This window comes from Notolepis coatsorum (assembly GCF_963971535.1).
Source record: "Notolepis coatsorum genome assembly, chromosome: 6".
NCBI lineage: Eukaryota > Metazoa > Chordata > Actinopteri > Aulopiformes > Paralepididae > Notolepis > Notolepis coatsorum.
In genome coordinates this window covers 166,574,521-166,590,372 of record NC_140170.1, presented here as the reverse complement: position 1 = coordinate 166,590,372, position 15,852 = coordinate 166,574,521, and the positions used below count along the sequence as shown (strand labels likewise).

Below are 15,852 nucleotides of genomic sequence, written 5' to 3'. Positions count from 1 at the left end.
AAAAAAAATTTTTTTAGAAGAGCTCCAATATGAGGCAGTCTTATTTATTTTTATTCAGTTGTGTTCAGCAAAATGTTGTGTTGTAAAACCGAAGGAAAAGTTCAGTTGTGTTCAGCAAAATGTTGTGTTTTTCTTTTTAAACCGAAGGGAAAGTTATGGGAAACAGAACAAGGAAAGTTATAGTTTGAGGAAATGCAAATAAATAGACAAACAGACAGAGATTGTCAGCTTGATTTATTTTCCAATGAGGAATAAGTTTAATGTAGCCCTATTTTCAGAAATTTCGCTTAAAGGTACATGCCTAAGTAAATGGAAGATTGCTCCACTTCCATAAGGTCAATTTGCATGTTCTTGGTATCTAGGAACCTCTAGGGACCTGGGGGTATGTATTCCCAGTGTCAGAAATATTGTGTCTGTTACTAGGCTTGAGTCAATTGTAATGAAAAAAAGGAGAATATAAATGATGATATTTTTTTGCATCTGTACCGGTGAATGTTACAATTGTGAGCAAACCGAGCTCGCTCACTGAGCTCATTCACCACCTTATTGAGATCAAGTGTACACAAAATCTAAGCAAATGAATAAAGGGAAGATGATTAAACAGAAGGATTTGTAGATACAGTAATAAATGATAATTGATTTAAATTATAAATTCATATTTGACCTTGAACTTGACCTTGACCTTATTATGGCCAAATCATACATCTATGGATAGGGAAAAGCTCCTCTTTCCAATGGCAGGGATACATCTGGATTTAGTCATTTCCTCTCGGTTTTACGATAAAAGAGATATAATTAGCATTTCTCAGATAAATTCTTATTTTCGGTAAATCTTACAAAACATCGGTAAAATGAAAATATACACTTTGACTGCTGTTGTGATAGGGTTATGGTCTTTACTCTTGGCAAACTTTTTTTTTAATTAAAAACACAACCTCTTAACATCCAAGGGCCCACATGTGGGCCCTCATGAGGACTATTCGCGACGCGCCACTTTGCTGACCTCTAGCGGTTTAATACAATATATAGATAGAATTATAGCCCTATTTGTTGCCTGTCAATTGCCCTTTCAGGTAACAAAATCCGTTTGGCGGTTCTCGAGTTACATGCCAATATGTGAGGCGTGCGCCAAAGTACACATTACCACCCCCGACCTCCGGGGGCTCTAGCTCCGTCAATCATTTGGCGATCTCGAAAATCTTTGGACAGGTTTGTAGCCAATGACTGTGGCTTTCCAATGATACCCCATGATATGATAATTGGGGATCTAATATGGTCTCTGTTGATCGATTTATGATAAAGAAAAACAGAGTCCCACAATTGGGGGACCTACAGGCAACCTGTTCCACCCCAGGTGAAAATCTGCATAAAATGTATACAAGTTCAAGTTCAAGTTCAAGTTCTTTAATAGTTGTCATACAGAAGTACAGAATACTTTCATACAAAATGCTTCTTACTGTTACGCTCCAGAGACTGTGCTAGACAAGATAGTATCAAATAACATAATATAGCATGTAATTTAGAAGAAGAAAAATGAGGTCACAGTGTTCGGTATAGACATATGTACAATGTTCTGAGTTACCATATAATATACAATACTATGCAGTGTACTAATGTACAGTACTATCTAGTGCAAAGCAGAAATGGGATGAGGTACAATTTTAGGTACAATTTACAGTAAGGTGTACGAGTTGTAGTGCAATCCTTCATCAATAAATATAAAGTGTGGGGAGTGGGTGCTACAGTGTGTTTGTTTAAAGTGGGTGTGTGCTATAAAGTGTGTGGAGTGGGTACTACAGTGTGTTGTATGCTGTATACCTAGGTAAATGGAATATTGCTCCACTTCTACAAGGGCTATTTGCATATTCTTGGTATCTAGGAACATCTATGGACCTCAATGAATGTATTCTCAGTGTCAGAAATATTGTGTCTATTACTAGGCTTGCTTAAATTGTGAAATTGGGAAATATGAATTATGATTTTTCTTTTCATCTTTGACAGTGAATAAAACCATGATAATAATGACCAAACTTAAAAAACTGCCACTGAGTGTTATGGTTTGACACCGACCCCAAACGCAAACGGCACAGAGAGAGTTGTTTCAGAGTTAGCCAAAATCAAGGGCGTGTTTATTTACTGAGTAACAATAATGAATCTGGTGGTGAACAGAACAAACTGGGAAACAGGCATGTGAGGAATGTTTGCTGCTCTGCAGCTTCTCCCAGAAGGTTACGTTGTGGAATTTGTCCGTGTCTCTGCAGATCCTCCCAGCATATACTCCGGATGGAGGCGGAGAGGGAGAGAGAGAGTCCGAGTTAGCTCAGCGCACAATTGAAAACTGACAGGTGACTGGTGAGGTGAATTGTCCAAACAAATAATCCAAGTGACAGATCTTCGGTGTGAAACACGCAGTGAGCAGTGTCCAGAGTGAAAACAATTAGGTAATCCAAATGTGAAAATCCAACAGACAAAAAGGAGAGAACAGTCTGAACAAAAACAGGATCTCTTCAGTGCTTTACAAACACACAAAAAACGATAGATCCAAAAGACTGTTTACAAAAAACTCACCAGAGCGCAGCGCGTAAAGCGGGCAGATCAAACAAGGCGACCGCTTCGTAACGGGGAAGCAGGTTCTCCAAACGGAATATTTCTCGAGAGTCCTGGGAGGCAAAAGAACAGGGAAAGCAGCGACGGGAAGGAACAGGCAAATGCAGGGAATGTTTCAGAACGATCCAACATCAATATTAGGGAGATCAGGGTATTTAAAGCCACGGGGCGCTTAATGACAAGCTGTGACAGCTGCGGGATGAAATTGATCATTGCTCCAGAAGCGTGTGGTTGGGAGAGCACCAATCAAACGGCATCTACAGGAAGAAGCGTGTGGAGAGGAGAATGCAATTAATTAACCGAAATACCTTAAAGGAACAGAGCGAGTGGGTGGGGAGCGGACCAATCATCACAGTACTTTAAGAAGCCACAGTACTCCCCCCTCCACGGGAGCCACCCGGCAACCCACTCGGCCCTGGCCTGCCCGGACGGGACCGAAGGAAGCCGGCGATCAGGGGCACTGGAGAGGGGGACAAAGACAGAGGACCGGCGAGGGAGGCTGGAGACGGGGACTGGGGCCCGACAGCGGAGGCCGGGCACGGGGACAGAGGACCGGCGAGGGAGGCCGGAGACGGGGACTGGGGCCCGACAGCGGAAGCCGGGCACGGGGACAGAGGACCGGCGAGGGAGGCCGGAGACGGGGACTGGGACCCGGCGAGGGGGCTGGACGGCACCTGAAGACACTGGGCACGACAGGAGGAGCTCCACCCCTTGATGGTACCGGAGGACCAGGCGATGTGGGGCTCGTGCAGCGCGAGCCAGGGCCTGCCCAGGACCACAGGGACAAGAGGAGAGCTGGTGACGAAAAACTGGAGCCTCTCAACGTGGTTACCAGCAACGGTGAGAAGGACTGGACAGGTGCGTTGAGTGACGTCAGCCAGGCGGCGATGATCCAGCGCGAAGACCTCCAAGGGCCTCTCGAGGTCCTCAAGTGGAATGTTGGCCCGGGTGGCAAACCCAACGTCCATGAAACTCCCATCAGCACCAGAGTCCATGAGTGCACCCACCGTCGCCCGCTGGTCCGCCCAGGCTAGGGTGACGTCCGCCAGACGGTTAGGTGGTGCACGGGTGGGGGAACAGGAAAAACGGCTCACTAGGATCTCCCGGGGTCCCGGCGAGCCTGGTCTTCTTGGCCGGGTAGGGCAATTGGAGACACGGTGTCCATACCGGCCACAGTAGAGGCAACGGCCGGACCTGAGCCTGGACTCCCGTTCGGCCGGGTTAAGGCGGTTGCGTCCCAGCTGCATGGGTTCCTCCTCGGTCACGGCTCGGGAGGTAACAAACCCACCAGTCACGGAGGGGGCAGGACGGTCAGCACCGTAGAGGCGGCCGCCGGGAAAGGGAGCCCCTGAGCGGAGGTCGATGGCACAGTCGAAAGGCCGGTGAGGCGGAAAGACATGAGGCCTGGACTCACTGAAAACCTCCTCGAGGCCGTGGTACTCGGGGGGTACGTCTGGGGTACTGAAAACCTCCTCGAGGTCGTGGTCCTCGGGGGGTACGTCTGGGGTACTGAAGACCTCCTCGAGGTCGTGGTACTCGGGGGGTACGTCTGGGGATCCCCGTTGTGCTCGCTCACGCCTTCCCTCCCGGAGGCGTCCGTCGATGCGGATAGCGAGGCTGATCAGGTCCTCGAGGGACTCAGGTTCCTCACGGGTCGCGAGCTGGTCCCTGACTGCGTCGTTGAGCCCCCTCATGAAGGTAAGACGAAGTGCTTGGTCGTTCCAACCGCTCTCTGTAGCCGCCAGTCTGAACTCCAGCACGTAGTCGGTAACCCCGCCGCTGCCCTGCCGGAAGGTACCCAACCGGGCTCCAGGGTCCAGACCACGGGCTGGATGGTGGAAAACCCTGCGGAGCTCAGCCACGAAGTCTGGGTAAGAGAAACAGAAGTCTGCCTCCATTGCCCAGGAGGAAGTGACCCACTGGGCTGCCCGGCCTGAGAGCAAGTTAGTCATGTAGGCCACTTGGGCTCCCCTTGAAGTGAAACGACTGGGTTGATGACGAAAAACCAACTCACATTGCATGATGAATGTGGCACAATCCTCGAAGTTACCGTCGAACAGCCGTGGTTCGGAGAGACGGGGCTCCCGAGGTGCGGGATCGGGAGGCGCGGGGCCTGCCAGGGCTGCGGGTGATGCTCCGGCCGAGGCTCCTGAAGGAAGTGGGGTTGCAAGCAAGGTGTTAATGGTTTCACTCAGTGCTTGTAGGTGGAGGAGAATACTAGACTGCTGGCTAGCCAGAGCCCCCAGGGACCCCTGAATAAGCAGGACCTGCTCTCGGAGTTCCTGTACAGCAGCCGCAGCCGCATCTAGCTGTAGGCTGTGTTCCTTGGTTGACTCTAGCTGGACTGCCAATGCTGTGCTGACTCTCTCTGTGTCGGCTGGGGTCGTCATGGTTGGATCGTAATGTTATGGTTTGACACCGACCCCAAACGCAAACGGCACAGAGAGAGTTGTTTCAGAGTTAGCCAAAATCAAGGGCGTGTTTATTTACTGAGTAACAAGAATGAATCTGGTGGTGAACAGAACAAACTGGGAAACAGGCATGTGAGGAATGTTTGCTGCTCTGCAGCTTCTCCCAGAAGGTTACGTTGTGGAATTTGTCCGTGACGTCTGAGCCGCTCTGCAGATCCTCCCAGCATATACTCCGGATGGAGGCGGAGAGGGAGAGAGAGAGTCCGAGTTAGCTCAGCGCACAATTGAAAACTGACAGGTGACTGGTGAGGTGAATTGTCCAAACAAATAATCCAAGTGACAGATCTTCGGTGTGAAACACACAGTGAGCAGTGTCCAGAGTGAAAACAATTAGGTAATCCAAATGTGAAAATCCAACAGACAAAAAAGAGAGAACAGTCTGAACAAAAACAGGATCTCTTCAGTGCTTTACAAACACACAAAAAACGATAGATCCAAAAGACTGTTTACAAAAAACTCACCAGAGCGCAGCGCGTAAAGCGGGCAGATCAAACAAGGCGACCGCTTCGTAACGGGGAAGCAGGTTCTCCAAACGGAATATTTCTCGAGAGTCCTGGGAGGCAAAAGAACAGGGAAAGCAGCGACGGGAAGGAACAGGCAAATGCAGGGAATGTTTCAGAACGATCCAACATCAATATTAGGGAGATCAGGGTATTTAAAGCCACGGGGCGCTTAATGACAAGCTGTGACAGCTGCGGGATGAAATTGATCATTGCTCCAGAAGCGTGTGGTTGGGAGAGCACCAATCAAACGGCATCTACAGGAAGAAGCGTGTGGAGAGGAGAATGCAATTAATTAACCGAAATACCTTAAAGGAACAGAGCGAGTGGGTGGGGAGCGGACCAATCATCACAGTACTTTAAGAAGCCTGTGGTGGGGAAAGAACCAAACCTCACACTGAGCTCATTCAGTACCCTCTTGAGATCATGTGTACAAAAGATCTAAGGAAATTAATAAAGGGAAGATGATCAAACTGAAGGTTCTGTATATACAGTACTGAATTCTCCCATCCGGACCAATGCAATTTGAAATATTATTATAGAATATAGAATATATGCTTATACATTACCTTATTATAGCCAATTCGCACATTTACATATATATATACATATAGTATCTTTCAAATGGCCGAGTTCAATTTGGATATAGTATCACCAGGCGTGCATAATAACAGATACTGATATTTACTGTAATCAACTGTACATTTTTATTTCCCCCACAGTGTAACCATTTTGAAACTAATTTCAGATCTAATTCTTCCTACATGGTAACAATAGTGTGGAGAAACTGTCTGCGTTTCAATATTTGTCACAAACGTTACCTTTTGTAGCTTATTATCGCGAATCATAACAATTATTGATATGATTCATTCAGAACGCTGAACTTTGAACCACCATAGTATGTGACAGGAAGTGTAGATCAGAGAAATTTCAACGCTGGCCGATAGCTATGAACCTCCTCTACAAAATTCCCATGGTTCAACATTTCCATTTCCGGTTCCGGGTCAGATAGGCGATTGCATATCGAAAACTTAAAACGATATAAGTACACTTTTAACCTATTGCTAAACTATTGCCAACCTAACGTTTTACATTCTACCTGCATTTGTGACATAGTAGTGATATTAATACTTGAAAACGGTTGATTTTAAAATCACAAATTATTTTCATCATTCATAAAAATATGCCTATATGATTATAATGTCAAAAGGGGTCGATACCGACCCTGTCGAGTGGAACAGGTTGGTTAACGCCCAATGTGACATGTAACATTTAAGTTTAACCATTAATGCCCAACGTGACATATATGTAACATTTCAGATCTTTGCCATTAGGGGGTGCTATTTTGAAAACAAATTCAGAAATGTGTTATTTGTAGTCTATTTAGTCAGTCTTATGCCCCTCATAATTTTCCTTGAAGGAGAAATGGGTGTAGGTTCTTATGGGTTTCATAATGTGTATTTCTTTCTGTGGATACTACTCTACATTTCCCTCTTTATATTGGATAGAATTTCAATAATAAAAAAAGAATTTGATATACAAAAATTCACTACCAAAGGGTTAACCCTTTCACTGTGACATTACAGAAGGTTAACCCTTTCACTGCCACACTACATAAGGTTAACCCTTTCACTACCACACTACAGACAGTTAGCATTCTGTAGTGTGGTAGTAAAAGGTTAACCTTCTGTAGTGTGGTAATGAATGTGTTAACATCAGCCCAAAAAAGTTTTGACTCTGAGTGCAAAGGAGCAGGGGCTGAAGCCGCGCCTTGGGTCCTATATGTGCACAATGCCTGATTGTACAAATAACAATACAGTAACATTTTCGTTCTCTTCTCTGCGCTTCCTTTAGGACTATGCCATGCAATACTGGAGAGACAGTGGTACCCCTGTGGAGAAGCTGAGGATGGGTTTCGCAACTTACGGCCGCACCTTTCGCCTGACGTCATCCGACACCAGCGTGGGAGCTCCAGCTAGTGGCCCTGCATCAGCCGGACCTTACACGCGAGAAGGAGGCTTCTGGGCCTACTATGAGGTGAAGTTCTAGATAATACAGCATGACCGGTCTGGCCCATTGGTTGATGGATTAAAGGAACACGGCAACATTATGGGAACTGTGCTTACCGTGTTCTCCAGAGTCAGACAAGAAGATAGATACCAATTTCCGCCCTTTTAAGCCCTTCCGCCCTTCCGCTTTAATTAATTTGTGCTAAGCTAGGCTAGCTTGGAGTCGGATAGCTTTCTACTGAACACACTGAGAGGAAATTGGTATCTATCTTGTCTGACTCTGGAGAAGACGGTGAGCGCATTTCCCATAATGTTGGTGAAGTATCATTTGATGAGGGTGAGCGCTGGTTTCAAGAAGAATTCAGACTGGAGATGGTTTTCAGAGGCAATGGCTCAGTTGATGAAGAAGGTGATTTAATTCAGCATACAAGCATAGGTTACTCAGCAACAGTGGTCCATCCTGACACAGACAGCTTGGTTCTGTCAAGTGTGTGTCTCAGTTCAATATGACTGCCTTATATATTATGTGCTCAACCTAAATCTAATACTGTTCTGTAATTGGCTACCACTACTGGCCAACTGGATGGGTGGGTTTCTGATGGCTGAAAGTGTGTGGGTCGTCTATCAATTGGTCATGGGGTGTGTTTGATCAGATTGCTCTATTAACCCGTTTGTCCTGTGTTGGTTCAGACATTGGTCTCTGGGAGGCCGCATGGAACAGAGTGTGTGTGTGTGTGTGTGTGTCTCTGGGATGGGGGTTTCTGTCACTCAAATGTTAATGACATACCTTTTGTGTGAGTCTTAATCTCTGTCACATGCATTACTGTGTGTGTCTCTCGTTAATCAGGCGAAACTGGTTCCTAGGGGGGGGGGTTTATGTGAGACAGAGTGGGTGTGTGATCACTTCAGTTGGTTACAAAGGTCAAGCCAACTGTTGTCTGTTCTCAGCTTAGCCATTTTGAATAATGCTATAATAATGTTGAATAACCCATTAATAAAATATACACGATAATATCAATTCGATTGACCATATGAACATAAATTGTTACTTCATTGGCATGTTCCTTGAAGGACCTAATCTTGAAGGATCTGAAGACATTTCTCTTAAATGTGTTTATTTTAATTTTTTTACAGATCTGCACCTTTATGAAGGGTGCCACACTTCAGTGGATTCAAGACCAGAAAGTTCCCTTTGCCACGAAGAACCAAGAGTGGGTAGGATTCGATACCATCGAGAGCTATGAGATCAAGGCAAGTTATATATCATTACTGTATTTTCTGCATACAGTAGAAACCTTTGTCCGGTTATCCAGATGAGTATCTGTTTATTTGCAATAGCTGAGTGACTTCTTGTCTCCTCTTTCTTTGCTTCCACTACCCAGGTCGCATATTTGCGGGACCAGAAGTTTGGCGGTGCCTTCGTTTGGGCTCTGGATCTGGATGACTTTGCCGGGCACTTCTGCGGAGAGGGCAACCATCCTCTGTTATCACACCTCCGCACACTCCTTTCTAGCGGTAAGTCTTTGTTGAATTCGGTCATCCTTCAGGTCACCATAGAAGGAAATGTAATAGTATGCACAGACTACTTTAACGCAGATGTGTATTTCAGTATGTGGCGTAACACTATGGAATTCTCTACAGAATGATTTAAAGAGTTGTGCAAATATCTTTCAGTTCAAGAAAATGAACATTTTGACTTTATGAAGTTGAGGGGTAATAGCTTTCCCTCTGACTTTTTAAAATGTCCTTCTCCCTGCTCCTTTTCAATCATGCAATGTACAAATTGGGAGGGGCTTTTTATTATGAAATTATGCTGTTGTGCTTTTGTGGAACTGTGCATTGCCATGAACGGAACAAATACAAATGAAATGTTTACCTTTCAAATAAAACTGTGTTCCTTCCATCCTCCAGGAATTCCCCCACTGCCCTCTACCACCACCACAAAACCTGGTGTTACCACCACTACCCATGCACCAATCACTGGCACCACCCATGCACCAGCCACAACCACTACCCATGCACCAATCACTGGCACCACCCATGCACCAGCCACAACCACTACCCATGCACCAGCCACAACCACTACCCATGCACCAGCCACAACCACTACCCATGCACCAGCCACAACCACTACCCATGCACCAACCACAACCACTACCCATGCACCAGCCACAACCACTACCCATGCACCAGCCACAACCCCAGGGACTGACTTCTGCAGCGGCAAACCTGACGGGCTTTACGCCCACCCAACGGACGCGACCATGTTCTACATGTGTGCAGGTGGCATCACCCACCTAAGACCCTGTGGACCTGGCTCCGTTTTCAACGATAGCTGCAAGTGCTGCGTCTGGCCCTGAGCAATGAAATAAGGGACTGTGCAAAGGCAAATGTTGATGCTGTTAACATACATATAAATCAATCCTGTCAATGTTATTCTTCTGGTGCTAAAGGTTCTTGCGAATAAAGATCTCATATCTCTGCTATGTAGATAAGATTAAGATTGATATAGTCTTGTAGTTTTTGTATATTATCCGACACGTAAGAGCAAATTAATGAAAGCTTTTTTCATCATTATCTCATCAATTCACTACAATGCAGTCACATCAATGTTATTCTCCTGGGCCCTCATTTATCAATGCTGCGTACACACATGTGTGTGTAAACTGTGCGTACGATCATTTCTAAGCAACGTGTGGGATTTATCAATATGAACATGTGCTTGAGATTGTGCGTACATCTACACACAGCTCCGAGATTGTGCGTACATGGCACCAAGCGGTAGAATAGGAAAACTGCAACAGACGGAATAAGCTTTCATGCATTAGTTTCAACACCAACGTGTTCAGTATGACTCATAATTAATTATAGTTAATTGTAAAATAGAGACATGAGTGTCATTATTGTCAAACCCTATAAATAGCATTTGGAATAGGTATTTCCGAATGAATGCAGCATGGTTTATCTTGTGTTATCGGAAGAGTTGTCGCGGGGAGTGTGTTTTCAGAGATAAGGCAGTCTATTTGCCGAGAGAACATAATATTAAGTAGAGTCCGCTACCCGAGACACATTCTCCTTGATTTCTTTTACGCTAATTTGGGACCCAAATTGTACTGAAGAGTCTATCCGTAAAATTGACACCAATCAATCAACCAACAACTCAACCGAAATAATTTAGCTGCAGGATGACCTCTCTCACGTCAGTTAGAAACAACGTACTGGCCATTAAGAATTAAATAAAGCGGAGTTACGTTACATGGTAGCCTCTCTCTTGTCTGTTAGAAACAACGCACGGGCTACTATGAGGTGATTCAATAAATAATAACTCCCTCTCTATATATACTCACGCTCCCTCTCTCAGTCAAGTGACACTATATGACCAGATATAAATTTATAGTACATGGTATATTAGTATGGGGCCTGGTCTAATAGCGGGACCTCTGCACTATCTTAACACCATGAAACTGGGTGTAATTCAATGGAACTCAAAATTGTAGATTTGGGACTTAGTGTAATGACAAGACCCCTAGGCTATGTGAACACCATGTTTCTAGATGTAGCTTGAGGTGGCTGGGCGTTTGGGTGGGGGGCATGGCACAACAACTGGACTTTTGACTTAGGTTGCTGGTGCAATATCTGGGCCTCTGAGCCATATTGACACCATGTAACTAGGGGGAAGTGTGGGTTTAAACACAGTAATTTTTAGATGGAGGCGTAAATATATGTGTGTGTGTGTGTGTGTATGCATATGTATATGCATATGCATATGTGTGTGTATGTGTATATATATATATATATATATATTATATAATGGAAATACAGGACCCACTCGAGACTTCTCAACTGACCACTGGCTAATCTCAACAGAACAAATACACCAACGAGGACTACACCAGAGGACCAATCCAGGAGCTCCGGTCCATCTTCATAGAACGTAATAGCACTAGCGATTTATTAAATAGAAATTAACTTAATAGGTTCAAAACAAATATGGCGCCTTCCCCTCCCCCCCCTCCCCCCCCAAAAGTACCTACCCACCCAAAATGGAGTGAGGAGGAGTTTAATTTGATTAAAACAATACAGTGGTTCCTAATGGCGGATTATCAGAGTCTCCAACTTGAAAAGCCCATAACTGGGGCCCTCGCGTCTCGCTTAGGACATATTAGAAAATTAGCTAAAAAGGAGAAGAATCAGACCGAACTCACGAGGAGACTGTCCGATGACAGGAACTCCAACTGGCAGAGAGATACCCTGGATCACATGAAAAGGGAGTATCGGTTCCGCCGCGCTAGAACCGTCACGGCCCTTAAGGCCTTTACCACGCTTAGCGTAGCCTTTTGGAAGGTGGCCCTGGGCAAAGCCATAAGCTGGTCCACTCACCGCATCAAACATATGACTCCAGAGGCCCTTAGGGCCTTTGAACAGCAGGTTCTACAAATTAGATTAGACCACGAGCCGGAACAGGCGCAGGCAGCAACATCGTCCTCAGGTGACGAACCCAGACCTGTCCCTGAGACGGATATGACGTGTACACCCCAACCACCTGCAGAGGCAATTGGGTGCGGTAACACGCTTAAACGTAGACGCTCACCTACCACAGATCAGAACCAAAATCGGGGGAACCAACCCCAGAATGTTGACAGTGACCCTAATACGGCCAGAACGGAGAGAGCTTGGCCTAGTAATCAGGCCTCACTCGGTGGCCACGTAGACCTCGATATGAGCACTCATGGGGGCGCCTTCTACGCGCACGCAGCCCATGGGGGAACCGTGGCCACAACCACATCCTCGGCACACATAGATGCCGGCGACGAGGGGACATCAGGAACCACGGGCCACGCCATGGCACCGTACGAGCCTGACCCCACCTCGATATTCGACCTTACTCTACACGAGACATCCAACTCTTATTTTATATTCGATACACCTCGTGAGGACGCACCCCTTTCCCCAGAGCTCTCGCTGGGCCTTGGACGAACCCGGGAAACCCCAGGACGCAACCCGTCCCCGGGACCCGGACCCACCCAGAACCTAGGACCTACCGCGCACTCAACCCCTATAGAATCCGAAACCGAAACACCGCAACCCAAAACCACGCCACACTTACCCTGGTACGAACGACATGAATGCCAGGGGGTTAAAGAGAACTGGAGATTAAACATAAATAGGAACATAGTCATCATGGGGGACTCTAACTTAAGGTTGTTACCCCCCATCCATAATAACTTAATACAGGTAGATAGCTACCCGGGTGCCAGAATCCATAACGCGATTCAAATACTTGAGCACCTTGAGACGTCTCCTAGTGTTAAGGCAGTAATTCTGTCGTTCGGTATCAACGATAAGCAAACCTGCAACGGGTATTTGGCAGCCAGAAACGTAAAAAGACTGAATACAGTGGCCAAAAGGGCATTCCCACAGGCACTTGTTTACATGGCGTGCATAAACGCCTCCTACCGCCTAAGAAACTCTATGCTAGTCAACATCAAGAGCTTAAATCAGGCCATACGCGAAAACACACTCCACATCCCGTTACTGGGACCGGGGTTATTCCAAACACAGCGTGACAACATCCACTGGACCCTGCAAACAGGGATCCACATGTGGTCACTGTGGAAAAGTAGACTAGAGCAACACATGTAAAAATTCTCCCCCCCCCCCCCCCCCCCCCCCACGTTTAAATACATAGATTTATAAATAGAGCTGTAAACCAAAACAAAATATATTCCAGAGTCAAAATTAGTAAGATTATAACCTCCCTTCTTTCTCTTATAAAAGTACAGGTTATCGTCAGCATGAATAGGACAGGGACGGTTTTAATCGCAATATAGTGCGTAGGTACTGAACAGGAAGTAAAGGCCAGCAGCAGTGTAACAGGTTTGGTGCCTCCCTTCTTTCTCTTATAAAAGTACAGGTTATCGTCAGCATGAATAGGACAGGGACGGTTTTAATCGCAATATAGTGCGGGTAAGTATTTTGGGTAAGTATCTACGGAGCACCCTTCAGGTAGGTTAGGTAGCCTAGGACTTAAGAAGTGGCGAACCACTACCAGATACACCGCAGAACTTAGGGACCCTGAAAAGGGGCCACCCCAATAATACTCCCCCACCATGAACCCCTTCGAAAAGAAAAATGCGAAACCGAAACGCATACCGAAACGCGACGTCCCTTTAGTAAATAAAAAGAAAACAACGGCAACGGACCCACGTAACAGAGGGGAATGGAGCCAGATCACAAATCACGGTTACGGCGAGATGAAATACGGAAAATCCCCCCTAATTGTAACTCGCGAAATCCTTATCCTGGGTGACGACAACACATCCTTACTGCCACCCGTCAAAAACAACCGGTTGCAAGTAGACAACTACCCAAAGGCAAAAATTAGGGATGCCATACGCATCCTTAAATACCAAACGCCAACGACAAACATAGCCAAACACGTTATATTATCTTTCGGCATACATGATAGAACAACAAATCCCTCCATACTATCAGGCCAACTCCTACAACAGCTCTGCCGAGCGGCGGAGGGCACCTTCCCGACAGCGAAGATACACATTCCGCTAATCAACGCCAATGGCCGACTACCACGTCAAATCTTAAATAACCTAGAACTTCTGAATGACCAAATTACCCAAACGGGACATGCGATACCCAAGCTAGAATCTGACCTATTCAAAACACGGAAAAATCAGATTAAATGGACGGAAGTCACGGGTAACGCCATGCTAGAAAATTGGAAACAACATCTGAATTTAAATACAAAACAGGACGACACCCCGGAAAACTGGGAAAAGTCTATAATCAATCTAGCCCCGGACTTCCAACCAACAACGAACCAAATCAACGCCCTCATGAAAGGCCTCTCCTTCGTACCCACTAAGGGTACAGATAAAGGTAAAGTGGAGAGACTGAAAAAAGATGTAGAACAGTACCATAGACGAATCAAATTAGGATCCTTCTTTGCGGATTTAGACAATGACGAAGGCACCAAGCTACCATTTACACACGCGTCCGACTGGACACCTCGAGATCACCAAGTCAACGCGGCAACCCACGACCTAATCAAATGTAATTTAGAATCGGTTAAGAGGACACGAACACGTCCGACCACGACAGAACAGAACCTATCTGGTCCAGAGGAGGAAGCGTTAATACAGTTAGCCAACAATCAGGACATAGTCATTAAACCGGCAGACAAGGGTAGCGCAATCGTGATACTTGGCAAAGACCAATACGTTAGGGAAGCGAACAGACAGCTTGCGGATACAAAATATTACAAACCCCTAGAGACCCCCATCTACGCCGAAACCAGTAGTGAAATCAAACATATCCTAGACTACCTCACGCTTAGAGGTTTTATCAACGAGAAACAGTGGGAATACCTGCGGGGACCACTCACCCCTAGACCGAGAATGCTCTATCTCTTACCTAAAATTCACAAAACCCCTGATAAATGGGCCTTCCCGTTTGAAATACCGGCCGGCAGACCAATCATCTCAGACTGTGACAGCGAGAGCTACGCCATAGCTGAATATATAGACCACTTCTTAAACCCACTTTCCAATAGACACAAAAGCTATATTAAGGATACAGGAGACTTCATCGACAAGATCAAAAACACTAGAATAACAGAACCCTCCTTCCTTTTCACGATAGACGTTGATAGCCTCTACACAAACATCGACACAGAACAGGGTCTGAGAGCAATTCGTGCCTGCTTTCTAAAGTACCCAGACAGAAAAAGACCAGACACAGCACTCATGAAGCTCTTAGAAATGGGCCTAACTAGGAACGATTTTATGTTCAATAACAAGTGGTACCTACAGATAAAAGGTACGGCAATGGGCAAAAAGTTTGCACCAGCCTACGCAGACATCTATATGGCAGACTGGGAGGAGACTCTCTTCCCAAAATGCACTCACCTACCGACCAAATACTTTAGATATCTGGACGACATCTGGGGCACCTGGCCACACGGCCTCCCCCAGTTCCAGAAGTTCATAGACACAATGAACCGACACCATGACTCCATAACAGTCAAGTATGTCACACACGAAACCGAAGTTGAGTTCCTCGACACAGTAACTTACAAAGGAACCAACTTTGAGGAAACAAGAATCTTGGAAACAAGAGTCTTTTTCAAACCCACAGACACCCACGCACTACTACACAGAGATAGTTTCCACCCCAAACACACCTTTAAGGGACTCCTAAAGGCCCAATTCCTGAGGTTCCAGAGGATCTGTAGCCAGGACTCTGATA

The 15,852-nt window shown here is 46.0% G+C and overlaps 1 protein-coding gene across 1 annotated transcript in view; it reads left to right on the top strand.

The window, feature by feature from the left end:
• The window catches only part of LOC311229733 (acidic mammalian chitinase-like), a gene marked incomplete at both ends in the record, with an annotated part of 69,072 nt that extends 59,125 nt beyond the window's left edge, over positions 1-9,947 (top strand). Inside the window, 5 exons of the mRNA XM_084315811.1 lie at positions 7,433-7,615; positions 8,722-8,838; positions 8,970-9,102; positions 9,499-9,537; positions 9,709-9,947. Of these exons, the coding sequence (XP_084171937.1) occupies positions 7,433-7,615; positions 8,722-8,838; positions 8,970-9,102; positions 9,499-9,537; positions 9,709-9,947 (711 nt within the window). The remainder of the gene's footprint in view (positions 1-7,432; positions 7,616-8,721; positions 8,839-8,969; positions 9,103-9,498; positions 9,538-9,708) is intronic.
• Between the last annotated feature and the right edge of the window lie 5,905 nt (positions 9,948-15,852).